This window comes from Molossus molossus, unplaced genomic scaffold, assembly GCF_014108415.1.
Source record: "Molossus molossus isolate mMolMol1 unplaced genomic scaffold, mMolMol1.p scaffold_m16_p_1, whole genome shotgun sequence".
In the NCBI taxonomy this organism is placed as follows: Eukaryota; Metazoa; Chordata; class Mammalia; order Chiroptera; family Molossidae; genus Molossus; species Molossus molossus.
This window is the reverse complement of record NW_023425344.1, coordinates 77,609,769-77,637,524: the sequence shown is the minus strand read 5'-3', so window position 1 is coordinate 77,637,524 and position 27,756 is coordinate 77,609,769. Positions and strand designations below refer to the sequence as shown.

General features: G+C 38.1%; 1 protein-coding gene across 1 annotated transcript; it reads right to left on the bottom strand.

The window, feature by feature from the left end:
* Positions 1–4,454: 4,454 nt before the first annotated feature.
* On the bottom strand, positions 4,455–24,200 carry LOC118629548 (all-trans-retinol dehydrogenase [NAD(+)] ADH4-like). Its single transcript, XM_036260959.1, has 9 exons — positions 24,137–24,200; positions 22,608–22,709; positions 21,395–21,536; positions 19,218–19,305; positions 16,357–16,588; positions 12,807–13,067; positions 7,492–7,627; positions 6,878–7,016; positions 4,455–4,560 (listed from the first exon to the last, which is right to left on the bottom strand). The coding sequence occupies exons 1-9, from the start codon at positions 24,152–24,154 to the stop codon at positions 4,536–4,538; spliced, it is 1,143 nt and encodes a 380-aa protein (XP_036116852.1). The 5' UTR covers positions 24,155–24,200; the 3' UTR covers positions 4,455–4,535.
* Between the last annotated feature and the right edge of the window lie 3,556 nt (positions 24,201–27,756).

Here is a 27,756-nt window from a genome sequence, read left to right as displayed (position 1 = left end):
GAAACTTTAAAATAATAAGTTGACCCTGGCCGGTGGTTAGAGCATCAGCCTGCACACTAAAGGGTCACAGGTTCAATTCCCAGTCAAGGGCAGGTACCTGGGTTGCAGGTTCGGTCCCTGGCCCCATTTAGGGTCCTGTGGGAGACAACCATTGATGTGTTTCTCTCACATCAATGTTTCTTTCTCTCCCTCCTTCTTTCCCTTCTACTCTCTCTGAAAAATCAATGGAAATGTATTCTCAGGTGAGGGTTAAAAAAAAAAAAGTATACAAATATAATGATATGCTAAGAAAAAGAAAATGGAATTACCAGAGAAGGCAGAAAAAAAGAGGGGAAAACAAAAGTGGTAACAAAGAACAAGGGCAACAAGTAGAAAACAGTAATAAATATGATAAATAGTAATCCAACTATATCAATAATTTTCTTTTAATTTAGAGAGAAAGGACGGGAGAGGGAGAGAAAGATAAAAACATCAATGAGAGAGAACATCGACTGGCTGCCTCCTGCATGCCCTGCACTGGGGATCTGGCCCACAACCTGGGCATGTGTCCTGACTGGAATCGAACTGGTGACCTCTTGGTGCATGGGTCCACCCTCAATCACTGATACACACAGGCTGGGCAGCAATAATTACATTAAATGTCAGTGGTCTAAGTGCACCAAATAAAAGACAGAGATTTTCAGTGTGAATCAAAATATAAGACCCAAATATAATGTTGTCTAAAAGAATCTCACTTTAAATATAAAGACACAAATAGATTAAAAGTAAATGGATGGAGCTTTTGGCTTTTGGCTTGGAGAGGGCCTAGGTGTAACTTTCTTTGGTAGATAAGAATCCAGAGTCATCTGACACTAGCTGCCTCCAGATTATGCCTTCCAAGGTCAACCCCAATGAGATCAAAGTCATAGAGCCGAGGTGCAGTGGTTGAGAAGCTGGTGTCACGTCTGCCCTGGCCCCCACGACTGGCCCTCTGGATCTGTCTCCAACAAAGGTTGGTGATGATATTGCCAAAGCAACTGGTGATTGAAAGGGCCCGAGGATTACAGTGAAACTGACCATTCAGAGCAGACAGGCCCAGATTGAGGTAGTGCCTTTTGCCTCTAACCTGACCATCAAAGCCCTCAAAGAACCCCCAGGAGACAGAAAGAAGAAAAATAACAACAATCATTAAGCACAGTGGAAAGATCACCTTTGATGAGATTGTGAACATTGCCTGACAAATGTGGTAGTTACCTTTACCTTGGCTCTGGTGTCGCTCATGTTGGTTGGGTGCAGTCCAGTGCACCAAAAGTTTCCCAGTTCGATTCCTGATAAAGGCAAATGCCAGGTTGTGGGCTCAATCTCCAGTAGGGGGCATGCAGGAGGCAACTGATAGATGTTCTGCTCTCACTTCTATGTTTCTCTTTCTCTCTCTTTCTTTCTTCCTCTCTTTTTAAAATCAATAAAAAAATATTTTTTTTAAAAAAAGTGCCCTAATCGATTTTTTCCATTGGTTAGAGCATCAGCCTGTGGACCAGAGTCACGGGTTTGATTCCAGTCAAGAGCACGTACTTTGGTTGCAGTTCGTCCTGGCCCTGGTTGGGGTCGTGCAGGAGGCAATTAGTCGATGTGGCTCTATCACATCGATGTTTCTCTCTCTCTTCCTCTCTCTCTCTCTCCCCCCCTCCCACTCTTTCTGAAGATAAATGGATAAAAATCTTCAGGTGAGGATTAATAAAAGAGAGAGAGAGGGAGAGATGCTGGGGTCTGCCTAGTCTGTGGGCTGCAATGTTGATGGCTGCCACCCTCATGACATCAACAGTGTTGTAGTGGGATGCCAGTTAATTCAGAGCTATAAAGGAAAATATTTCAATTAAGGATCCCAACCAACGGGAAAAAAGTAAAGGGAAAAAATTTCAAGGCATATCTGATGGAGAACTGTTGTCCCAAATACATGAAGAACTCTTAAAATTCAACAATAAGAGAACTAGCAACACAATTTTAAGTGGGCAAAAGATTTAACAAATTTTTCATCAAGGAAGACATTTCTGTCTGTCTATCTATCTATCTATCTACCTACCTACCTACCTATCTATCTATCTACCTATATAAAGTAAGCATATGAAAAGGTACTCAACATCAGATGTCATTAGGAAGTTGCAAATGAAAACAACAATAAGACAGCAAGCACTACACACCTATTAAAATCGCCAGAATCCAAAACACTGATGCCACTGTTGTAGACCAACGAGACAGACCAGACTCAGACTCTGAACTGGGTTCAAATTAAGGGAGCTTTATTAGCCGCGCGGCGACTGTCCCATCCTATGTAGAGGAGAGAGCAGCCCTGAGCTGGGGGGGAGGGGAGGGCATTGCTTATAGAGTTGTCTTAGCCCCTGTTAAGGAATTTGGGTTAAGGGTATGCGAGCAAGCAAGCACGTACAGAAGCAGATATTTGCAGTTAGCTGTTATGCCTGAGGGAACAATCAGTTTTGGTGTACACAAAGCAATGGTTATCTATACAATGCAGGGGTTATCTATTAGCAGCTAGTTCTTGCCACCACCAAATGCAACAGAATTCTCTTCATTGTTGGTAGGAATGCAAAATGGTACAGGCACTTGGGAAGACAGTTTGGCGGTTTCTTACAAAACTCATCATATTCTTACCATATGATCCAGCAATTGTGCTCCTTGGTATTTACCCAACTGAGTGAAAAATTTACGCCCACACAAGTTTTATAGCAGCTTTATTGATAATTGCCAAAATGTGCACATGGATATTTATAGCAGCTTTACTCAGAAATGCCACAACTTGGGAGCAATAGGAAGAATGGATAAATAAACTGGTTCATTGAAACAATGTAATACTATTGTATGCCAGAAAGGAATGAGCTATCAAGCCCTGAAAAGACATGGAGGAATCTTAAATGCATATGACTAAGTGAAAGAAGCCAATCTGAACATGCAGCTGATCTGGATTCAGCCATTGCATTGCCCTGCCTGACCTTGCTGCTTTTCTGGGCCCGCAGCTGAAACACAACTGAGGCCTGGATGTCATCTCTAGTTAGATCAAAGCTCTGGCTCAGTGGTCAACAGACCTGAGGCTTTGTTCTTTAGATTATTTGATCTGGGCCAGAATCTAATGACCCTGATGGTTGAATGTTTAAGGGAGTGATTATGCAAGGGCTTGTGTGGGGAGTCCTGTGAGGCTATTCTCTTACCCCCTCATTCTAAATCGATATACCAGTGGGGAAAGGTCAGGGGAGGGTCCAAACTACATAACAAGTGGTATGAAAGGTCAGGGGATCTAAACAGCACGACTAGTGATACGCTAGGGGAGAAATGTCCTGGAGGCAAGGGCCCAGCCCAGTTTTTCCACTTGGTAAGCACCCAGGGCTTTCTGCCTTGGTGACCTTCTGTCCCTGGCCTGTCATTTCTGCTCTTCTCTAACTGCCCCCTGTGTCACCACCCTCCGCAGCCACAGCTCCAGAGAAGCTGATCTTTTCTCAGAGGGCAATTTTTAAAACACTGGCAGGTTTCAGAAATTATGTTAAACTGAGGACTAGTCTTTGTTACTTTAATCCAAGTGATTATCTGTCTTATTTGTATACTGTTCATCTACTATCTATGATCTATGAGTGTAATAGTTTGAAAACTCTCACCTTTTTTCATATAAATCTTATTTTCTGTTAAATCTTGTAGCTATAAAATATTTTGCTTACATTACTTTATTATAGTACATTGCTTTCACTTTTAGTCGACTATAGAAAATAGATTACTTAGTGCAAAATACAGATCATTAAACTTCGTATAGATCTAAACATTATATGTTGTAATAATTATCAATGATGAAAAGGGCAATTATCTAATAAAGGTGGAAATTTGAGAGTATAGATGTTTTTCCTTTATAAAATCTTCAATTTCATATTATTTATTGATATAGCTTCTGGTATCCTACTTCTTGTGATTACACTTCACAGAGGTGAAGTGGGGCGAAGTAAAAGAAATGAACAGATGTTACAAAAGAAATTATTTAGCAGCTTATTTAAGAAGAGTAGCTTGTAGCTTATTGGAACTCAGAAATTATGTAACAGCTTTATATATGTGATATATATCTTAAAGACATATGTACCTTTTATACATATACATGTGATTTTTTCTAGTAAAATTTTTTATTATGAAAAATTTTAAACATATTGAAAAGTATACTGAAGCCCTATATATGTATCACCCAAACTAAAAAATAGTGAACATGTAGCCAACCTACTTTTTTTTTACTCCTTTATTCTTTACTCTCACTTCTTCAGAAGTAGTTTTAAACAATTCCCAAACATCATATATTTCTATTCATAAATACATCAGTTATCAGTTAATTAACACAATATTAATGTATTATATTACAAGTGCTATGATCTTTATAGATATTTGATGTTGAGATGTTAGCTGTAAATATTTGTTGAAATTCATGGTGATCCTTGGTTCATCATATCAGATTATAAATCAACCAGACAGGTTCAGAGTCAGTCAGACAGTCTTCCAAGTTGTTCCTGGTTTCTTCAGAAGATCAGGATTGTTCGAATGCTGTTAATAATTATATATATTTTTAAAAATCAGTATAATTTTCATGAAAAATTTAACTAAAACCCACAAATAACTTTTGTTTATTTATTTCAAGATTTGATTTAATCTTTCTTTATAGACACAATTTGGTAAGCCTAATTTATTTTATCTTGTTATCCTGTTCCATTCTTGGCATTAATAATACTGTATTTATAATACCAATAAGCTGGGGAAGAATTGGGGGCCCTCCTTGTCCCCAGTTGAGGACGTCGCTGCCTAGCGGTGCTGTGGAGAAGTAGTGTATCCATTGTTGTAGTGACGTTTTCATCTTGAAGCTGTCCCTGCTCTTGGCTCTCCTATAGCCAAGGGCAAATTGGACGTAAAAGAGGTTGATGTGTCGGGATGCTACTTTCTGAGAACTCAAACATTCCTTCTCCTGAATAAGTCCTTCAGCATGTATTAGCAAAATGGGGGACAAGCTTCTAGGACAGAGAATTCTTTATCTCAGACCTTCCTGCTGGAGCTGTGGGTTGCCACGCATGCATGCTTTCTTCACCCAGGGACTGGAGACTGCACCACTGTGTGGAGGGAGAAGCTCTGTGTCCTTTCCTCACCAGGAGTCCGGGTCACTGCACCTTACCAGGCCAATTGATGTTCTTCTCCATCTCCTCTCCTCCATTTCCTCACTTCTGTGCAGTTGTATGGCAAGAGGGCCTGTACTCGATTGTTTCCTGTACACATATAGTAAGCATACCTGGGAAGGCCCATCCCCTGCCTTTTCTGTTGCCACCTTTCCACCGGTGTGGGCAGTCAGGTGGTCTTCTCAGTGGGCCAGAGAGTAGGAGGCCTCATTTAGGTGTTTCCCCTATGCCTCCATTCTATCAGTGATTACCAGACCTTTTTTAAGAGTATGGGAGACTTGACCAGTTATTAATAAAGCAATGCAACATTTTCTATTTGCCTGCCACTTAGCATTCTTGTTGGGTATATTCCATATCTGAGAGTTCTAGGTGCAAATGGATAGTTGTGGAGGAGCTATGAGCACCAAGGTCCAAGGTCACAAACACAAACAACTCCTAATTTGAGGCATACAGGAATTTTAAGATTGTGAAAGACATTGTTGGGCTTATGCACTAACATACTTAGCATAGCCTAAAAAATAATGTGTATTTCTTTTCTTTTTATTGAACTTCTTTTTGATATGTTGTAGCTAACATATTTCAAATTAGGGAGTTCATGTCCGTCAGTGGGGACATTTTCACAGGTTTCTTCCCCATGCAGTAGCCTGGGTCCTCACAGCATGGACTTATTTTCTTCTTTTGTGACATTACTTCTCTGCTTCCAACTCCTGTCATTTAATTTTAGTTTTTCCCCCCTCTCTTTTGTAATATCTTCTCTTTTCTTTGCTTTCATTTAATTTTAGTTTTTCCCCCCTCTCTTTTGTAATATCTTCTCTTTTCTTCGATTTTTTTGTCCTGCATCTCCTCTGTGCAACATTGTTCCTGATGGTTTGTTCTTTGCTTCTATTGACTAAGGCTGTGCTTGATTATTTTAACCAAAGCCACTGATCCTAGCTTTACCCACTTCCAGTTGGTAAGGATCCCTCAGTTGGGACATTTCTATAAATCAGTTCTCAGGGTCCATGCTAAGGAAGCACAATAGATCTAAAATTGTGGCTTAGATGTGTCCTATAGGAAACACATGACAAAGCAAGTGAATGAGAGTTGGAACATCCTTTATGTATCTGATAACCTGCCATTCAGCGCTCACATCTCTGTGGTTTTCACCTGATTCTGATTAAGAAGGGCCTGCAGTGTGCACTCCTTGTCAAATTGCAGAACAGAATGATTCCAGAACCAGGACTATACAGGGTGGGGGGAAAGTAGATTGACAGTTGTTCGAATGGAAAAGGATACAATAATTAATAAATGATCATACAAGAATAAACTGTGTTTCACGTGCTGACAAATGTAAACCTACTTTTGCCTTACCTTGTATCGTGCGAGGGGGACCAGAGAAACTCCTCTTTCTAGGGAGCTTCCCCCAAATAAGTGGACAGTTGTTTGTGAAAGAAAAAATGTTGCTTCAGTTTATACCACCACTGTATGTTAGAAGTGTATTGCAGTGTACTTATGGAAACAGAGTAGGAAGGTAGATGATGTTGGTTACCGCCCCCCCCCCCCCCCCATGGCCGCTACTTCATCTTTTAAGTACCTATAAGTATGTCTGATGATGTGGAAAAGGTCAGAAAAAAAACTGATTTGTTTTTAACATCAAATAAAAATAGAACCATCAACAAGCTTTTTCAAACCACTTACCCATCTGTTTGGTAATTTACCTTTTTCCTTGATGCATGAGGTCAAATGCCTCATTGATTTTCTCAAAAGGCAGGGTATGGGTCACCAATGCATCCAGGTTGAATTTCTTATTCTTGTAATCAGTAACCAGCTTTGGTACAGAATCTCTACCTTTCCAACCTGTAATTTGGCCAAAAATCTACATGAAGACATGGGCTTGACATGAACAGGTAGTTTAATCAGTGTTTGTTGCAGGAATTAAATTACATGGTGAGATCTGGCTTGCTCCAAATAGATTAAACCCCCTCCCATATTCAATTTTCTATGCTTCTTTAAAATTTTTCTTCATAGGGAAAATTCCAGATTATTTTTTGTTTCTAGATAAGAAATTATCTCTGTTTGGTCCACGTTGCCTTTTGTTCCTCTATGTTGGTTCATTTTCACAGAAATTGAACTTCAAATTGCAAATCGCAGTTATCCTTCTGTTCAAACTCTGTTTACTTTCGAGTAATTAATAGAATTGCTTTTATGTAGTCTTTAGATGTATTCTAGGCACTCAATATTTAAACAAGTTATATTCCTTTCCTTTCAATAATTTTCACTATAAGAATTTGAGTACTACTATAGAGAAAATTAAAAGAAAAAAACAACTGACCACCGAATGATGTTCCGTTGATATTTCGGCCCATTATTATCTCTATTGGAGAAATAGTCAGTCCTTTGTCACCAATGGCTACTCCAATGAGAGTACAGGATCCCCAGCCTACTGTTGTGCAGTCCAGGGCTGCTTTCTGGAAGGTCAAACCAAAAAGACTAGCTGAGTAAGTAGGAAAGTAGAACATGTCTTCAGTGTGGGTTTGTACTGTATTTTAGGAAAAATTTATACAATCTGAAATGAGAGAATGAAAGTCAAGCTAATGAGGTCACAGTGTTATAGGTGGAGACTTGGAGCTTTGTTTCAGATAGAACATTCAATAAAATTTTGAGCTTCATCATAAATGACATTAGAAAAAACAGAACATATTATTTTATCATGTTTAATACCATAGTTATGGTGAACCTAGAATGTATATATCATTGTGTATCAAGAAAAGGAAGTTAGGAAAGATCTATTGAAGATATTGTAAACTCAAATCAGCAAGTTTTTGACTATTTTCCAGGGGTATATACTAAAATGTCTGCAATTTTAGGAACATAGAATAAAAATCTTTAAAGTAGTGAAGAGAGGGTGATTACTCACAAGACCTGGGATGAGGCACTGTAAATAGTGGATCTCAATGTAGGATAAATGAAAAGAAATGCCATTGAAAATGGAGGACAAAGCAGTTAAAGTGACACCAGCTATTGCTCATGAAACATTTCATCTGCTACCCTACATGTTTTAATTTAAACTGTCTTCCAGTTAGGTGGAGTTATGTGACTAGTTCTGGCCAATTTGCTTTGGGCAGAAGTGATGTGTGTCATTTCCTACCCCAAACAGAAAAGCTGGTGTGTGACCTGCCAGTTGTCCCTTCTGCTGTAACACACAGAGGACTTCATGTTGAGATTGTAAAGTCACAAACTTGAACTTCCTTGATTAGTGACTCACCACATAGATTCTATGTCATAGAAGATAGTGGCCTGGGGGAGTTGGGTTGATCTTTGCATGAAAGAAAGAGAAAACACTATCGTTTTAGCCTACTGCAAGTTTGGGATTCAGATAAAACTCTCAAAGATTGAAAATGTAAATGAATTTTAAAATGATATAAATTTGTGAATGGACATTTCACTTATGGAAGCCTTATGAATTAATAGGTAGACAGTTAAAATGTTTTGTTTTGACAAAGGTGACAAGAGCATACAGTGGAGTCAAGACAGTCTCTTCAATAAATGGTGTTGGGAAAATTGGACAGCTACTTGCAAAAAAAAATGAAGCTAGAACACCAACTTACACCATACATGAGAATAAACTCAAAATGGATAAAAGACTTAAATGTGACTCATGAATCCATAAAAATCCTAGAAGAAAATGTAGGCAACAAAATCTCACACATCATACACAGCAGAATTTTCACTGATGCAACACCTAAGGCAAGAGACACAAAGGAAAAAATAAACACACGGGACTACATCAAACTTAAAAGCTTCTGCACAGCAAAAGAAACAACCATCAAAACAGAAAGGGATCCCACTACATGGGAGACCATAATCGCCAATGATGCATCAAGTAAGGGGTTAATTTCTAAAATAGAGTGCTCATAAAACTGAACAAAAAGAAGATAAAGAACCCAATTAAAAAATGGGCAGAGGACCTAAATAGACACCTCTCCAAAAAGGACATACAAATGGCCAAGAGACATATGAAAAAATGCTCAACACCACTAATAATCAGAGAGATGCAAATTAAAACAACAATGAGGTATCACCTCATACCTGTCAGAATGGTCACCATCAAAAAATCATCAAACAACAAGTGTTGGCGAGGGTGTGGAGAAAAGGGGACTCTAGTACACTGCTGGTGGGAATGCAGACTGATGCAGTCACTATGGAAAACATTATGGTATTACCTCAAAAAGTTTAAAATTGAACTGCCATTTGACCCAGTGATCCCACTTCTAGGAATATACCCTAAGAAACCTGAAACACCTATCAGAAAGAATATATATACCCCCATGTTTGTAGCAGCACTATTTACCATAGCTAAGATCTGGAAACAGCCCAAATGTCCATCAGTAGACGAATGGATAAAAAAGCAGTGGTACATATGCACAGTGGAGTACTATGCAGCTGTAAGAAAGAAAGATCTTTTATTCTTTGGGACAACATGGAGGGACCTGGAAAGTATTATCCTAAGTGAAAGAAGCCAAACAGAGAAAGACAAGTATCATATGATCTCACTTATTTGTTGCATATAATGAACATAACAGTCTGAGGAACGAGGTAGTCCCAGAGACGTGGAAGTGAGGTACAGACTGACAATCTCCAGAAGAGGGGGTAGTAGAGGAGAGATAAACCACAGAACTTATATGCATGTGTGCATGAACAATGGACATGGACAACAAAGCTGGGGACAGGGCAGGAAGGGAGGGGGAGGGGGGAATCAGTGGGGGAAAGGAGAAACATCTGTAACAAAAATAAATTAATTAATTAAATTTTTAAAAAAGCTTTGGTACATGTACACAATGGAATACAATGCAGCTATAAGAAAGAAAGATCTCTTATCCTTTGAGATGGCATGGAAGGACCTGGAGAGTATTATGCTAAGCGAAACAAGCCAATCAGAGAAAGACAAATATCACATGATCTCACTTATTTGTGGAATATAATGAACTAAAAACTGCTGAACAAAATTAACCCAGAGACATAGAGGTGGGGTACAGACTGACAAGCCTCAGAGGAGGGGGACTTGGGGGTGCGGGGGAGATAAACCACTGAACTTACATGCATGTATGCATGACCAATGAACATAGACAATAAAGCTGGGGATGGGGCAGGGGGGGAAGAGGAGGAGGGTGTCAATGGGGGTAAAATGAGAAACATCTGTAACAAAAACAAATTAGTAAATAAAATAATTAATTTTAAAAAATAAAATGTTTTGAGACTAGTATTATACAAGACAAATGTAAACTTTGTCCCATATTCCTTGCCGTAGTCAGGGGGCAACTTGATTCTGACCCATTGGGGCACTTTTACTTTTACAGGAGTTCCAATAGGAAGTATAGTTCTTTTCCATATGAAAGAAGGCACTTGAAATACTAGAAATTCTCTCCATCTTCTTTCTCTGTTATTTATTCGTGACAGAACATGCAATGACCTAGATTTAAAATTATGTATTGAAATTTTTATTGGATTATGTGTTTATAGTTTTGAGAATTTCTAACATTTTGAAATGGAAACTCTTCTATTTCTTGCAATTTTTATATGGCAGAACTATTTTTGTTTCTGTACACAGCGTAGATTCGTGAAGAAAGGAAAAGACCCACAGGTACTACTGGTCACCTCAAGGTCGCTACTTACATAGATTTTTGGCTTTCTCTTTTTAAATGTTTATACTATTGCATTTTCTGCATTTCTGAGCTTTGCTCCAAGCAAAGAATTAAACTCCATAATGATGACGTAGTTAAGTGGGTATTATATGCAAATTCAGGATTTTATTTGGTAGCCTCTGTTAACTTTTAATGAGACTTGTTTTGAATTCACAAAATCTTATAAAATTGTCCATTATTGTACCTTTCTAATTGTTCTGTTGTTTTCTTTAGGCTGCTTTAGGGCATGAGATCTCATTGAAAGCCAATTCATAACATTACTGGAATCTCCTCTACAACCCAGAAATTTAACTTTCCCTAGTTATAGAAACTTATGGTGAAAGAGTAGGTAGCTAGCTCATCTTTTTACAATAAAATAAATTACATCTCTTAAAATTGGGGTAGTCTAGTGTAATTCTATTCCTTAATTTAAAATACATTTCTTGGTATAATAAATCAGTGAAAAATAGAACTAACCCAGTTTTAGGTCAGTGGTTCTCAACTTGAGAAACGTGGACACTCTATGGACACCTGGGCCCCTAACTCATGAGAGTACCTAAGGTGTGGTCCATTCACTGGCACTAACAGCAACAACTGCCCAGGCATTTATAAAGTAGAGCCAGTGTTGAGAAAATCTGTACCAGGGAAATGAGGTAAATAGGCTGCATTTCAGGGTTTGTAAAACAGTTGAGCTGTGGGGGGAGGAGGGGTGGGTGTGGCGCACACCAGCGGCAAGTGCCAGGACAAGAGAAAGCGCAGGGCTGAGCTCTGAACACGGGGGAGCAGGGCAGGGCAGGGAGCTCGCCATGCAGGGGTCTTCAGCAAGGGCCAACCTTTATCGAGCGCTCATCATCTTCCAGATCCTCTTTCCAACACGTATCCTGTTACAACGGAAGGATTCTGGGAGGAAAGACCCAGGCCCGCAGCCTGCTGCTCTCAGCAGCTCTTCCCGGTCTCCACTCTCCTCTGGGGAACTCACGGGTCACTGAGGACCACAGGGAAGGACCAGCAGAGCCTGCTCCAGTCAGAGCCTAGACTTCATGTCCTCGCCTGCCCCAGAGGAGGGAGCCAGGCGCCAGGCTGTGTGAAGGTGTAAATAAAAGGACACAGCACACTTCACAGCTTTCACCAATGAAATAAGAAGGACCTCTAGGCAGGTAACGTAGTTGATGAATTCTTTTGTCGTTTCATTCAAAACAAAACCAAACAAACCTCTACTTAGAGTTTTCGAGCAAAGGGCATTAAATGGATATGTGCTGGGTAATAAGCCTGTGCACTCTGGCCAGTTAACTTTTCCATGTGTTGCCTGTGCGGCTGTCTCTCCTGCTTTCTGGCACTTTCCGGAGTAGGATAATAGACAGGGCTGGCTCCATGGGCCCTGCGGGTCAGGGAGCCCGTCCGGAGAGGAGAAGACATCCGAATGAGAGGAGATTGTAGTATTTAGGAAGAAGAGATTTACTTTTTAGTTTTGCAGTGTGTGTGTATTTCATGTGTTGAAAATTTCAAATATGTAATTTGGACCTAATTTTGCAGCCCATTTACTGAGGTCTGACGGAGAGAACTGGATTGTGTGTAGGTTGCGGGCCTCTCCCTGCTCTGCCTTTTATGGGAGTGGGAACCTTAGGCTGTAGGATGACACCAGTCACGTTCTCTTACTCCTCTTTAAAATTTTACATTTCTAAATTGTCTCAGAATTTCATGTGGAAGAATAAACAGAAATATTAATAACATAAATATTGAATAGTAATCAGTAATATATATTAATGGATTAAGTATAAATTATAATATACTAAATAATATTGAACATATTATTGGTCAACATTGCTTGTCATATAAATATATAATTTATGCACATATAAATATATTAAATTAAATATGAAAAGTATAGTCATATATTCATACTGTCAAGGTTTATGAATGTCAATAAGTAGTACTTACTATATACTCTTATAAAAAATGTACATACCATGGTTTCAGATCCACCAGCACAGTCAAATGCAAAATCCACACCCCCATTGGTCATTTCAATGATGGCCTCCTGGATGGGTTTCTGGAGGTCTCTGGGATTGAGGCAGTCAGTAGCTCCAAGGGCTTTGGCCTTTGCAAACTTCTCACTGTTGATATCAATAGCTATGATTCTGGAAGCTCCTGCAACTTTGCAACCAATTAAAGCAGAAAGGCCGACGCCTCCCAGGCCAAAGATGGCACAAGTAGAACCTGGGGTCACCTGCAGGCAGGAAATTTGTAAGTTAACTTAAAGCAGCTGGTCCCACTTTTTTCAAGGTACAGAGTGAGGTGGGTGCAGGAACAACACATAAGGACTGCCTGTGATAAGACTGAGTGATACAGCCACGTGGGGAAATGACCAGTGTGACAATGGAAGAGTCACTGACTGAATTTGGAGAATCATTTGAGGGCCATTAGGATCATCAGTTTATAAGGAACAAGCCCAGGTGGAAATCATCTCCTTGTTTTCTTTTCCCTTTAGTGTTAGCAGAGCAAAGTTCTAAAGCTCACACATCACAAAGGGTTCATTGTTTGCCCTTTAGAATAGATCCACAAGTAATTTACTGTCTATATTTCTAATAAGCTTTATTTGGTTGTATTCATGTTACAGTTTGAATGACCACTAATATTTCTCTAAATGAGAATTAACTCAGTCATCCCAATTATCAATCTGTTTAGATGGAACGAGACCCAAATTTTCTCGCATGGCATGCAAAGACTTTATTATCTGACTCCTGTTACCATCCAATTTCATTCCATGTATTCAGTACTACAGCGACAACAAACTGTCACACTTTCTTTTCCTCATGTCTTAGTTCATGCTGTTCCTTCCGCCTGCTGTGCTTTCCACCTTATTTTCTTTAATGAAATATGAAATAATGAAGTATCTTTGGCCTGACTTAAATAACACTCTCTACACAAAACTGGACTTGATTCTTCAATCAGAAACTAGTGCCAAGTGGAATGTTACTCTGTAGAGTGAGATAGTGTCAAAAATATACTGCATGGGGAGATGCTTACTAATATTTTCTAATGATGAAGGGAAACTGTTTAAATAAAGACATAAACAAAAGGGAAAGAAAAAAAATCTACCCACAAGAAGTACTGATACATTCTAAATAGGAAACAAAGTTACTATGAAATACAGAGAATGGGCATTTTACTCTATGCCTGATGTTGGGTATGTATATACTAGCTTTTGCTATTCAGGGTAAATAAAAATTTATTGGTAAATATTTAGAATATTGTGTTTTGTTTTGTTTTATCCTCGCCAGAGGACATTTTTGCATTTATCTTCAGATAGAGCGGGAGGGAGATGGGGGGAAGAGAGAGAGAGAAACATTGATGCGAGAGAGATACATCGAGTGGTTGCCACCCATGCGACCCCAACCAGGGCAGGGACAAACTGCAACCGAGGCGTGTGCCCTTAGCGGGAACCAAACCTGGGACACTCTGGTCCGCAGGCCGACGCTCTAACCACTGAACCAAACTAGCCAGGGCTAGAATATTGTTTTATATACATTATACTATTTAGTATAATATTATAGTGCATGTTTAGTTTATTTCCAAATAGATTTCTCTAGCAATTTTGTTAAAAAGCTTGCCTGTCTCATTGAAAATAGAAATGCATTTTCCTGTTACAGCAATGTTGTACTCAGCAGCTGGATTCTCAGGCCAGCTCACAGCAATGTATACATTGAATACACTGCACACATATTGTCATATAACCAGACCCCTGAGTGTAAAAGTGCTTTTGATTGCAGTGATGGGGTGGTCACTATAAAATACCCCTTCCCCTTTAATTTTCTATCTGCAGAGAACACTGTTACAGGCCATTTTCATACTTCCAAAGATCTTCATGTAATGTGATTAATTTGGCAGTAATGCATATAAGCAAATTAAAGTGAATATGGGTTTTGCTCTGGCTGGTTTGGCTCAGTAGTTAGATTGTCAGCCCACAGACCAAAGAATCAAGAGTTGGATTCCGGTCAAGGACACATACCTCGGTTGCAGGTTCAATCCCCGACTCCAGTCTGGGTTGTGTGGGAGACAAACAATCGATGTGTCTCTCTCACATTGATACATTGATATCTCTCTTTCTCTCTCTCTCTCTCTCTCTCTCTTCCTTCCACTCTCTTTAAAAATCAATGGAAAGCCCTGGCCGGTTTGGCTCAGCGGTTGGAGCGTCGGCCTGCGGTCCTGAGAGACCCGGGTTCGGTTCCCGCTAAGGGCGCGTACCTCGGTTGCAGTTTGTCCCCGGCTCTGGTCAGTCGTGCGGGTGGCAGCCACTCGATGTGTCTCTTTCACATCGATGTTTCTCTCTCTCTCTGTTCCTCTCTCTCCCTCCCACTCTACCTGAACAAAAAATGGAAAAATGTCCTCGGGTGAGGATAAAAAACAAAATAAATAAATAATAAAAAAATCAATGGAAAGAATATCCTAAAGAATAGGATTAAGAAAAAAGAATGAGAGGTTCTGGTGATGCTGTGGCAGGTCCCCAACAATTATACAGAGTTGTTGCATCACTTTTCTTCCCGGAAGTAAACTGAGCTTTATTCAGGACCTTGCCTTTTGTCTCCAATGACTGATACTTCTCTTCCCTTTACCTGATCCTATGAGTTATTTTTCTTCTTTGAACATCTCCTGTAGTCGTTTAATTGTTCCTCAACAGTGGGAAGAATATGTCAAGGGAATTTAGATCAACTTTGACTAGATTTAAAAGAAAATTATAGCTGAATTACTGGTGTTAATATTCCTGAAAAGAGATTATAGTGGTAGAAGGTGAGAGTCTGAATGGAGTCCAGAAAAGGAGATATGTGTAGCCCAGAGAGCGATGATTCTTTCCTGAGACTTGAATGCTATCTACAGGATAATGTGCCTTGACTGCCAAGGTCACATAGACTGTTAAATCCACCCAACTAACACCCTTCCTCCAAGAACCTTCAGGTTGTAGTTTGGCTTCCCATACAACTCTTAATTTTTACTAATGAATGAGTGAGTGAGTGAGTGAGTGAGTGAGTGAACAAGTGGTGTTTTAGGGGGAGATTACATGCTGATGGCCAAGAGCGGCACCCCTCTGTGCATCAGGGAGGAAGCAGGAGTGGCCACGTGGAGATGGGTGGGGTCTCTGCAGTTTCCATTGTCTCTTGACTGGGTCTGCTGTCCCAGGATGAGGACAACATTAGGGGACATATTTAAGCAGGTTGTATTTAAATTAGGGTGGTCTACAATATAATACACTAGTATAGGAAAAGAAATAAACATGAATTGGGTGCCAACTATACGCCAGCCAGTGAGCCAGCTGTCTTACACATGTAATATGATTTAATTATTCCCACAGTAATTTGTAGTAAGTATTATTATAGAGAGGTAGCAGAAAGGTTAAATGACTTGCCTCAAATCACAGAGGTGATACACGGCATAGCCAGGTTTGAAGACACTTCTAGCTGCTTTACCATGCTGCCTCCTAATAACTTCTATTTTATAGATTCTGATGATTAACCATTTACCTTGGCCGTGTTGATTGCAGCTCCATAGCCAGTAGAAAACCCACATCCAAGCAGACAGACTCTCTCTAAATTTGCATCATCATCTATTTTGGCAATATTAATATCTGATACGACAGTGTACTGAGAGAAGGTACTGGTCCCCATGAAATGGTAAACGGGTTTTCCTTTGCAGGTAAACCTGCTGGTTTTGTCTGCCATTACTTCTTGCTGAACAAGAGGATTTTTGAATTGACTAGAAAATTTAAAAAAAAAAAAATAGAGAGAGAAAATAAATGGATTATTGGTTACTCTCCCAGAAAAAAAAGTTAGGAGTTATATATTAGTTATGACAATTTTATAATATGTTGAAAGTGAGAAAATGACTTGGGATATTTTGTCCAAAAATATATTGAATATATATAAAATACATTTTGTACTTATATATTATATAAATAACATAATTTATTATATAAAATATATTATAATATATAGTATAAATAATATAAATAATGTATAGAATATATACATAATATGTATAATATAATACATGATATAATAGATATAATGGTCAGGTGTTATCTAAAGATAATAATGATGATAAGAATAAACTATTTATTGAATGCTTTTTATAAGCCAGAAGCTCTTTTAAGGGCTTTACATGTATTAATTATTCTAAAAAATTTTATTATGAAAAATTTAAACAAATATAAAAGTAGAAAGTATAGCATAATGAATCTCCTTGTAAGCATCTCTCAGCTTCAGCAATTAGCAAATCATAGCTGATCTAGTTTCATCTATTACCTCCATCCCCCATGCCCTCTGCCCATTTTGCACTATCTTGAAGGAAATCCCAGACATCATTATTTCATTGTAAATATTTCAGTATGTACGTCTAAAAGATAAAAATTCTTACAAGTCTACACATTGCTGTGGTTAATATATCTCTTAAACTTCTTTTAATATACAGATTCTCACCTCCACCCTTTTTTTCCCCTTGCAGTTTATATTTTGAAGAAACAGTCATTGGCCCTCATTTTGTAGGGTTTTCCTCATTCTGGATTTTTCCGATCGCATTGCTATAATCTGGCTTAACACGTTTCTCCATTCCCAAATTTCCTCTAGTATTTGTTACCTCAATGCTTAATCTGATTTGGGTTTCATATTTTTGTAGGAGCACTTCAAAGTTAGTGTTATGTATTTTCATTTGGAGGCACATTATACCTTATCTATCTATTTGTAATGTCAGAAACAATTGATGGTCATTGTCCAAATCTGTTATTTCATTAAAGGTTTGCAAAAAGATGTATTAATTCTTTAAACATCTGCCACAACCGGGTGAAACAGGCATTATTATTCTTCCCAACCACAGATGAGGAAATTGAGGCACAGTAATAGATGTACTAAGAGTACTACCATAACTCGGGTCAATTAGCATTAAGGACAAATAGATCTTTCTATAGTCTTAATAAAGAATAAAGTAATTAAGATTTTGGACTCTGGAGCTAATGGCCTAGATTCAAAATCTAGCTCTAAGACATATCTATTTGGCCTTAGAACAAATTATTTACTGTGCCTCATTCCTCTCTCTTCTTCTGTAGAAGTAGCAGCTATTCTGAATTAGGCATTTATCATTCCAGTGATGTAATTGTACCTTTACTAATACATATGAAACCATAAATAAGATATCATATTGTTTTTGTACGTGACACCTTACTAAATATATCTGTCAGCAACTTCTTTCCCATAACGTTATTTGTATGAGATCACAGTGGTCCCCCCTTATCCCTGTGAAATACGTTCCACAACCACCAGTGGATGCCTGAAACCTTGGATAGTTCTGAACCCTATATATACTATGTTTTCCCCTATATATACATACCTTTTCCCTTAAAGGAAGCATTTCACAGATTCTCTTAGTGTATCTGAATTGCCAGCATCACTACTGTTATGCTTGGGCCATTATGAGGTAGGGTAAGAGTGATTTGAACACAAGCGCTGAGATACTGTGATAGTGGATCTAATAACCAAGACCATTACTATGTGACTAACAGGCAAGGAGCACTTACGCTGGACAGAGAGATGATTCACTTTCGGGGTGGGATGGAGCAGGATGAAGTAAGATTTCATCCCACTACTCAGAATGGCATGCAATTTAAAACTATAAATTGTTTATTTCTGGGTTTTTCCCTTTAATATTTTAGGACCACAGTTTACCATGGGTAATTGAAACTTTGGAAAGTGAAACCACGGATAAGGGGGACTGCAGTATTCTGTGTTGATACATGTAGATCAAGTTTAGCCATTTTCATAATTATATAGTATCTAGTGTGTTGTTACATAACAATTTAATCCAATGATTTTCAACCTGAGTGCCATGGTACACTGGTGTGCTGCAGGAATTTTTAAAACATGCAATACCTGACTATTTAGTCAGGACTACTGACCTCGTTCCCCTTAGCTTCTCAAATAAAAAATGGCAACAGCCAACACAACAATAGCCATTTGGTGTGAATGAATCAAAATTACACCTATTTTTATTGTCAGATCAGCCAAGAATACCTATTTATATGTGCCACAGAATTGTAGTTATTAGTTTATGTGTGCCATGATATGAAAAAGGTTGAAAATCGTTCTGTTAATGTATTCTTTAATTAATGGACATTTGTGCTATTTTCAATTGTTTGCCATTATAAACAATGTTGCAATAAACATTGTAGCACATGTCTTCTTGAGTGATTTTGTAAGTTTCTTGAACACACCTGAGTAGAATTGGTGAATAGAAGGCAGGCACCTCTTCAACTTCATTTAGGTATTGCCAATGTACGCACTGTCTAAAATATTTGTACCAATTTATATGCTTACTAACAGTATACAAAGCTTACCTGAGTTTTGCACAGAAATTTGTGAGTGGACTCAGACAGAACTTGCACTTTTGACATTGAGGCACGTAGAGTGGAATTACTTTGTCACCTAGAAAAAAAGACCATATGTTAGATGGTGCCCATAAATGTTACCTGTAAATAGTTTCTACTGGATGAATCAGTGGAAATCCCATTCTTTATGGTGTATATTTTATGCTCAGCACAAAGTATAGGTGGCTACAGCATTTTGTCAGTCTACGAGATGGCTGATTTCCCCAAGCATTACATACACATTTTCTTGTTTTCTCTACTGGGGAGTCAAGCAACAAATCTATATGATCCCATCAGGTGAAAATTCCTACCTGAGATTCTCCTGTCATGGCAGTTTTCTACATCATGACTATTATTTATTACATTTCTAAATACCTGTGTGGAAATAGAACATCCTTATATAGAGGAGAGTTGGACAGTGACAGGCTAGATATAAAGAGTAAACTTTGCACCATCACCGTGTTTCACTATGTTTTACTCTCAGATTCCACATTTTTGACTTTTTATTCAATTCTTATTTAAAAATGGTTTCACCATGGCTAGTTTGGCTCAGTGGTAGAGTGTCAGCCCACTAACTAATTGGTCTTAAGTTCAATTCCCGCCTAGGGCACATACTTCAGTTGCAGGTCCTCCCCAGCCCTGGCCGGGGTCGTGCAGGAGGCAACCAGTCGAGGTGTTCCTCTCACGTCAATGTTTCTCTCTCTCTCTCTCCCTCCTACTCTATCTGAATTAAAAAAATAAACAATAAAAATGGTTTCTATCCTTTGATGACCAAGGTCCAATAATAACTAACATTTGTTCAACATTTGGTATCTGCTAGACACCATTCTACCTGCTTACTTGTATTGTCTCATCTAATTCTCAGAACCACCATTTGAGATGGGAACTATTATTGTCCCCACTTTATTTTATTTTAGTTTTTTTTTGTTGAGAGTATCACAGATATACTCCTTACCGCCCCCCAATGACTCCCTCCTCCCCACTCCAACCTCCCTCCTGCCTTACCATATTATTGTCTGTTTCCACTGATTATGCATATATGCAAATAAATTCTTTGGTTTATCTCTTCCCACCCCATGTCCCCACTTTAGAAAGCAGAAATCTGACTAACAGAAAAGTGACTTAACTGGCTAAGGTCACACAGCCAGAGCTGAAAGTACATTGGCCAGACTCCTTCATGGATGCAAAACTTTCAGGGACAATTGGTTTTTATGATCTTGTTTGGAATGAAAGACACTAATATACCTCAAAGCTTGGATCATTCTCATTAAAGGAAGAAAGAAGAAAATGGGCATCCTGTCTGACAAGTGAGGATGACATAGCCCATATTCCAGTAATTGGCAGATCCGTCATGAAATCTGAAGTAATTTCAGTCATTGGTATGTTTCATTTACATATTATTTTTTATCTTTTAAACCTCTCGAGAAATACTTAAGCTAACATTGGCATATGTGTAATATTTCTCACTTAAGTTACCTATACAATGAGCTACCTCATTATTTGAATTCTTTATAATATTTAATTAGTTTTCTGTTTTATTTAGAGGAGGTTGTTATAAGTTGTCATTTCTGCCTCCACAAAGGCTTCAGTTTAATCTCACTTTGCAACTTGGCTTCATAGGACAGTTTCTGTGCTATATGTAAATAAAGTGACCATAGCCCCACATTTTACTAGACAATAGTGATTTCAAGTATTTTGTCTCATTGTTCAGCTGTGATAGATTGTGTTTCTCACTTTTGCTTTACAAAAGATGGTCCCCTTGCCCTGGCCAGTTTGGCTCAGCGGTTAGAGCGTCGGCCTGCGGTCCGGAGAGACCCGGGTTCGGTTCCCGCTAAGGGCATGTACTTCGGTTGCAGTTTGTCCCCGGCCCTGGTTGGTTGTGCAGGTGGCAGCCACTCGATGTGTCCCTTCACGTCGATGTTTCTCTCTCTCTCTCCCTTCCTCTCTTTCCCTCCCACTCTATCTGTACAAAAAATGGAAAAATATCCTCGGGTGAGGATAAAAAAATAAAAATAAATAAATAAATAAAAAGATGGTCCCCTTATGTAAATAGAGATTGATTATGGCCCGCAAAGCCAGGAATATATCAGGAATTATCTCTGAGATATACTGACATTTCCACTTATTGGAATCAGAAAATAAAATACCTGGTTTGCAGTTGGTCACTCCTGGCCCAACACTTTCCACGATTCCTGCCCCCTCATGGCCAAGGATCACTGGGAAATTGGCCTCCATAAATTTAGGATGGATAATATGGGCATCAGTATGGCACAGTGCAGTGGCGATTATCTGCAAAGCAACCGCATACTTGAGTCGTTTCTGTAATGTATCATTGGGGTTATTAGTGAATAATTTTAGGATAATTCCAATATCATCGTGAGACATAACAATACTCTTAGAGTTCAACACAAAAACAAATAATACTTTGAAAAAAGCCTAATAAAAATATATTAGAATATATCCTTTTCTTCTTATACCTTTGTTTTCTATCTTTTACTGTCATTGGAAAATTATAAAAGAGATAAAGTTGGCAGTTATTGTCTCCAGAAGAGGAGAAATCAAAATCATAAGGAAAATATAAACAAAGTCTAATAGGCAGGGGGCATGGGAAGAATACAGGTTTCTAGGACTTGTTCAAATTTTGTTGAAACGACATGAAATGAAATTGAGGTAATAAAAATTTTATAGTTAAAAGTTGAGATATCAAGTAAAAGATTATCTAAATTAATTACTGCTGTATCTTTGTATTCTTCTTCTTCTTCTTCTTCTTCTTCTTCTTCTTCAAGATTCTGCTCGTGAGGGTATCCCATCCATTCTCCTGTGCAGTGAATGTGGTGGTTGGAGGGAAGACACAAGCCTGGCCAGCCAGCTCTGGGGACAGTGGAGAATTATCCCCACTTGCTGTCTAGATTCTGTCTGCGCAGTGGGGGCTCTTCCCCCTGCTCACCCACTCCTGGTCCCTCATCCAGGCACCAGGGCCCTATGCTGCTCAGGGCAGCACTTCAGTTTTTCCACTCCCTTGTTTCAAACCACATTCTCTGTCTTCCAATATTTTCCAGTAATTGGCAACTGGAAAAACAAAATGAAAACCTAACTAAATCTAACCCAATGTGAATTTCTTAAGGTTAATGATTGATGTTAAAGTACTTTAGTTAAAATTTAAGCTCATTATCAATAACTACGGATAAATAATGATTAATTGATCCCTCCTGGGGATAAGGCTTGTTTTTATCTGAACCTGAAATATTATCCCCACGCTGGGAACTCCAGGGGTTCCGGTCACAGCACAGGCCTGACCAGACAGAAGCTCAGACTGTCCTAGTGCCTTGTCTGTCTTGTCCTGGGAAAGTCCCCACTCACCTGAATTCGAACTTCATGTGCCTTCGGGGGAGCTACCTCTACCTCTTCTATGCGGAGGGGCTTGTCTGCTTCCCAGGCTATGGCTGCTTTGCATTTGATAACCTGGGAGAGGGGGGGGGAGGGGGAGGGACAGAGAGAAGAGGAGAGGTGGGGGAGGAGTGGAGAAAACATGGGAGAGAGAAAGAGAGAATAATATGGGAAACAGATGAAAAAGCATGTTGATACTATAATTTCATGAAAGGAGTTATAGAGTTTGTGGCTGGATTTTATGTATAAATTTATTATTTTAAAGAATAGTGATATTCATTGAAAATAAGAGGTTATGATCTACATTATAGTCATTGCACTTTTAATTTTTGAAAAGAAAATGTGCATTACAGTTTGCCCTAATATAATGCCTTGATTTTTTTCTCCCCATCGCCAACAGAGAGGATACACTTATAGCATTTTGACAGGGTAGGTGGCCAATAAGTATTTGTTGACTGAACAGTTTGTGATCAGCTCTGAATTACCTGAGTGTCTATTGCTAGCCCATAGATGTGTTTTTACAGGTTTGCTGTCATAGTATGATGCTCCCTGGGACCAGAAGCTACTGACCTCACCAGGGCCCTTGTGACAGCTCCCAGCACTGTCCCAATCCCCTAAAGCAAAGTCTGCATTTGAACAAGAGCCAGGTGATTCATGTGCCCACAAACATTTCAGAAGTGAGGCTTAAATATGATGAAATTTATCAGTAGCATATAAATTAAATAAAAATTTGGTGTCTTTCAAGAATTTGGGTAAAAATGTATAAAAAGAAATTAAGCAGAACTCTAAATTAATTTTATAAGTTAAGCAGGATTCTACACTTAAAATTTTATTTAATCTGTTGACATTACTTTTTCATTTTTAAATATGAGTAACATTGAAAGAAAGTAGAAAGAAACAAACGTATAATTCTCCATTCTAATGCTACTATTTTTGCTTTTTCCTAGTCTTTGATAACATGAATACATATTTTTATAGTAGTTATATAGTTTTAAACTATGTTTTTAAATATCATTAGTCTTAGTTATAAATGCAATATAAATTATGGGAAATTTCAAAATACAAATAAGAACAAAAGAAATAAAATATGCCTATAATTTTATGAAGTAAATTCTTTGAGTTATCCCCAAATGGGATTTTATTGTATGTGATATTTTTAATCTACTTTTTCTGCTTATTAATACACTATGACTATTTTCCACATTTTTCCCTAACAATAGTTTTAGCAAATGCTAATTCTATTTTATGGTTATAGCATAGTTACCCAAATGTTTTGGGGCTTTTTTTGGCCATTATAAATAATATTTAATTTTACACCCTTGTGGTAAGCATTATGGCAAATCTAAAGTAATTTTCTTCAGTTAATTACTAGAGATGCTTTTGATCAACTTTAAATGAATGCCTTCTGAGAGTCGCTTGAATCGAAGCTTCTGAAGGAAGCTTCTTCTAGCAAATATATACAAAAAAGAAGAATTGAACAAAGACATAGTGCATTTGCTTACTTTGCCCTGGGTGCCCATTATTCTTTGGGAAACTTGCCTCGGAGGCTTTTCTCGGATTTAAGAAGTTCTTCCCCTACTGTCCAGGATGCTCTCTGTAAACTGGATTGAACTCTCATGGAATAAATACCGCCCTGCTCCTCTATGCTCCAATCACTCTCCTGTCCTGTTGCTGGAATCCACATCTCCGCCCATACACACCACGTGATTTGTGCTATCCTACTTGAGCTGCAAACAACCTTTGCTCCCAGCCATTATTTGGAGAAGGTTTTTGTTTACTTGTTTTATTTCCTTTTACTGCTAAATATTACATAATAGATAAAAGCTTAGGAAACATGTATTAATGTGTTAATACAAAATTATAAAGGATATTGCCACTGCTCCAAAATGTTTATCTACCCGTCCTTTCCTCACAACCCTAATAACTTTTCTTTGCATTTCTTCATGATTTATGCTCCTGTGTGAGTATTGTTCAGATTTACTTAATAAAATCTTTATATGAATGAAATCTTAGTGCATGTGTTCCTTCATGTCTTTTCAGTCAACTCCATGTTTGTGAGATTCACCCACATTGCTCGTGGTTGTTTATTTTCATTATCATTTATTTTCCTTTTCTTTCTTTTTTTCAATTTTAATTTTTATTTATTTATTTATTTTGTTACAGATGTTTCTCATTTTTTCTTCATTGACATACTCCTCCTGATCATCCCCCCCTGCCCCGCCCTCAGCATTGTCCATGTCCATTGGTTACGCATACATGTATGTAAGTTCTGTGGTTATCTCTTTCCTCCCCCAGCTCCCCACCCTCTCTTCCGAGGTTTGTCAGTCTGCACCCTACTTCTATGTCTCTGGATCTATTTTGTTCATCAGCTTGTTTTATTCATTATATTCCACAAATAAGTGAGATCATGTGATATTTGTCTTCTCTGCTTGGCTTGTTTCGCTTATAATAATACTCTCTAGGTCCCTCCATGTCCTCTCAAAGGATAAGAGATCTTTCTTTCTTACAGCTGCATAGTACTCCATGGTGTATTTGTACCACTGCCTTTTTATCCACTCATCTAATGATGGACACTTGGGCTGTTTCCAGATCTTACCTATTGTAAATAGTGCTGCTATGAACATAGGGGTACATATATTTTTTCTGATTGGTGTTTCAGGCTTCTTAGGATATATTCCTACAAGTGGGATCACTGGTCAAATGACAGTTTAATTTTTAATTTTTTGAGGTAACACCATAGTGTTTTCCATACTGGCTGCACCAGTCTGCATTCCCACCAGCAGTGTACTAGAGTCCCCTTTTCTCCACACCCTCACCAAAACTTGTTGTTTGATGATTTGTTGATGGCAGCCATTCTAACAGGTTTGAGGTGATACCTCATTGTTGTTTTAATTTGCATCTCTCTGATGATTAGTGATGTTGAGCATTTCTTCATATGTCCCTGGCCATTTGTGTGCTCTGTTTGGAGAGGTGTCTTTTAGGTCCTCTGCCCATTTTTTAATTGGGTTCTTTGTCTTCCTTTTGTTGAGTTGTATGAGTACCCTGTATATTTTGGAAATTAACCCTTTATCTGATGTATCGTTGGCAATTATGCTCTCCCATATAGTGGGTTGCCTTTCCATTTTGATGGTTGTTCCTTCTGTTATGCAGAAGCTTTTTAGTTTGATATAGTCCCGTGTGTTTATTTTTACTTTTGTTTTGATTACAGTGGCTTGGTAGTATAACCTGAAATCTGGTAATGTGATGCTTCCTACTTTGTTCTTCCTTTTCAAGATTACTGTGGCTATTTGAGGTCTTTTTTTGTTCCATAGGAACTTTTGAAGTATTTGTTCTAGTTCTGTGAAGTATGTCGGTATTTTGATGGGGATTGCATTGAATCTATAGATTGCTTTGGGTAGTATGGACATTTTAATTATGTTATTTCTTCCAATCTATGAACAAGGTATGTGCCTGTACTTTTTTATATCTTCCTATATTTCTTTTTTCAATGACCTATAGTTTTCTGTGAATAGGTCCTTTATTTCTTTGGTTAAGTTTATTCCTAGGTATCTTAATTTTTTGTCTGAGATGGTAAATGGGATTGTTTTTTTAGTTTCTCTTTCTGTGAGTTCATCATTGGTGTATAAGAATGCCGTCAATTTCTTGTCATTAATTTTGTACCCTGCTACTTTGCTAAATTCATTTATTAAGTCTAGTAAATTTTTGATGGAGTCTTTGGTGTTTTCTATGTATAGTATCATGTCATCTGCGAATAATGACGGTTTCACTTCTCCTTTTCCATTTGGATTCCTTTTATTTTTTCTTCCTGTCTGATTGCTGTGGCTAGGACTTCCAGTACTCGGTTAAATAAGAGTGGCGAAAGTGGGCATCCCTGTCTTGTTACTGTTCTTAAGTGAAATGCTTTTAGTTTTTGCCCACTGAGTATGATGTTGGCTGTAGGTCTTTCATATATGGCCTTTATTATGTCGAGATATGATCCCTTTATTCCCAGATTGCTGAGTGTTTTTATCAGAAATGGGTGCTGGATTTTGTCAAATGCTTTTTCAGCATCTATTGATATGATCATATGATTTTTATCTTTCATTTTGTTTATGTGGTGTATCACATTTATTGATTTGCAAATATTGTACCAGCCTTGCATCCCTGGGATGAATCCCACTTGGTCATGGTGAATAATTTCATTGATGTATTGCTGGATTCGATTTGCTAGTATTTTGTTCAGGATTTTGGCATTTATGTTCATCAGGGATATTGGCCAGTAGTTTTTTTTTTCTTTGTAGTGTCCTTTTCTGGTTTTGGAATTAGAATTATGCTGACCTCATAAAACGAGTTTGGAAGTCTTTCTTATTCTTGAATTGTCTGAAATAGTTTGAGTAGAATGGTATTAGTTCTTCTTTGAATGTTTGGTAAAATTGCCCCGTGAAGCCGTCCAAGCCTGGGCTTTTGTTTGCTGGGAGAGTCCTGATTACATCTTCAACTTCTTTTCTTGTTATTGGTCTGTTCAAGTTTTCTATCTCTTCCCGGTTCAGTTTTAGGGAACTATGTGTTTCTAGAAATTTGTCCATTTCACTTAGATTGTTGAATTTGTTGCCGTATAATTGTTCATAATATTTATTAACAATCCTTTGTATTTTTGTGGTGTCAGTTATTATAGCTCCTCTTTCATTTCTGATTTTGTGTATTTGGGTTCTCTCTCTTTGTTACTTGGTGAGTCTTGCTAAGGGTCTATCAATCTTATTTATCTTTTTAAAGAACCAGTTCTTTGTTTCATTGATCTTTTGAATTGGTTTTTTGGTCTCCATGTCATTTATTTCTACTCTGACCTTTACTATTTCTTTCCTACTACTTGCTCTGGGTTTTTCTTTTTGTATACTTCTAGTTCTTTAAGTTGTAGGGTTAAAAAGTCAATTAAGAATTTTTCTTATTTCTTGAGGTAGGCCTGTAGTGATATGAATTTCCCTCTCAGGACTGCTTTCACTGCATCCCATAGATTTTGTGTTGTTGTGTGTTTGTTTTCATTGGTTCCAGGAAGTTTTTAATTTCTTCATTGATCTCCTTGGTTAGTCATTCATTGTTTAATAACATGCTATTTAGCCTCCAAGTGTTTGAATGCTTTTGTTGT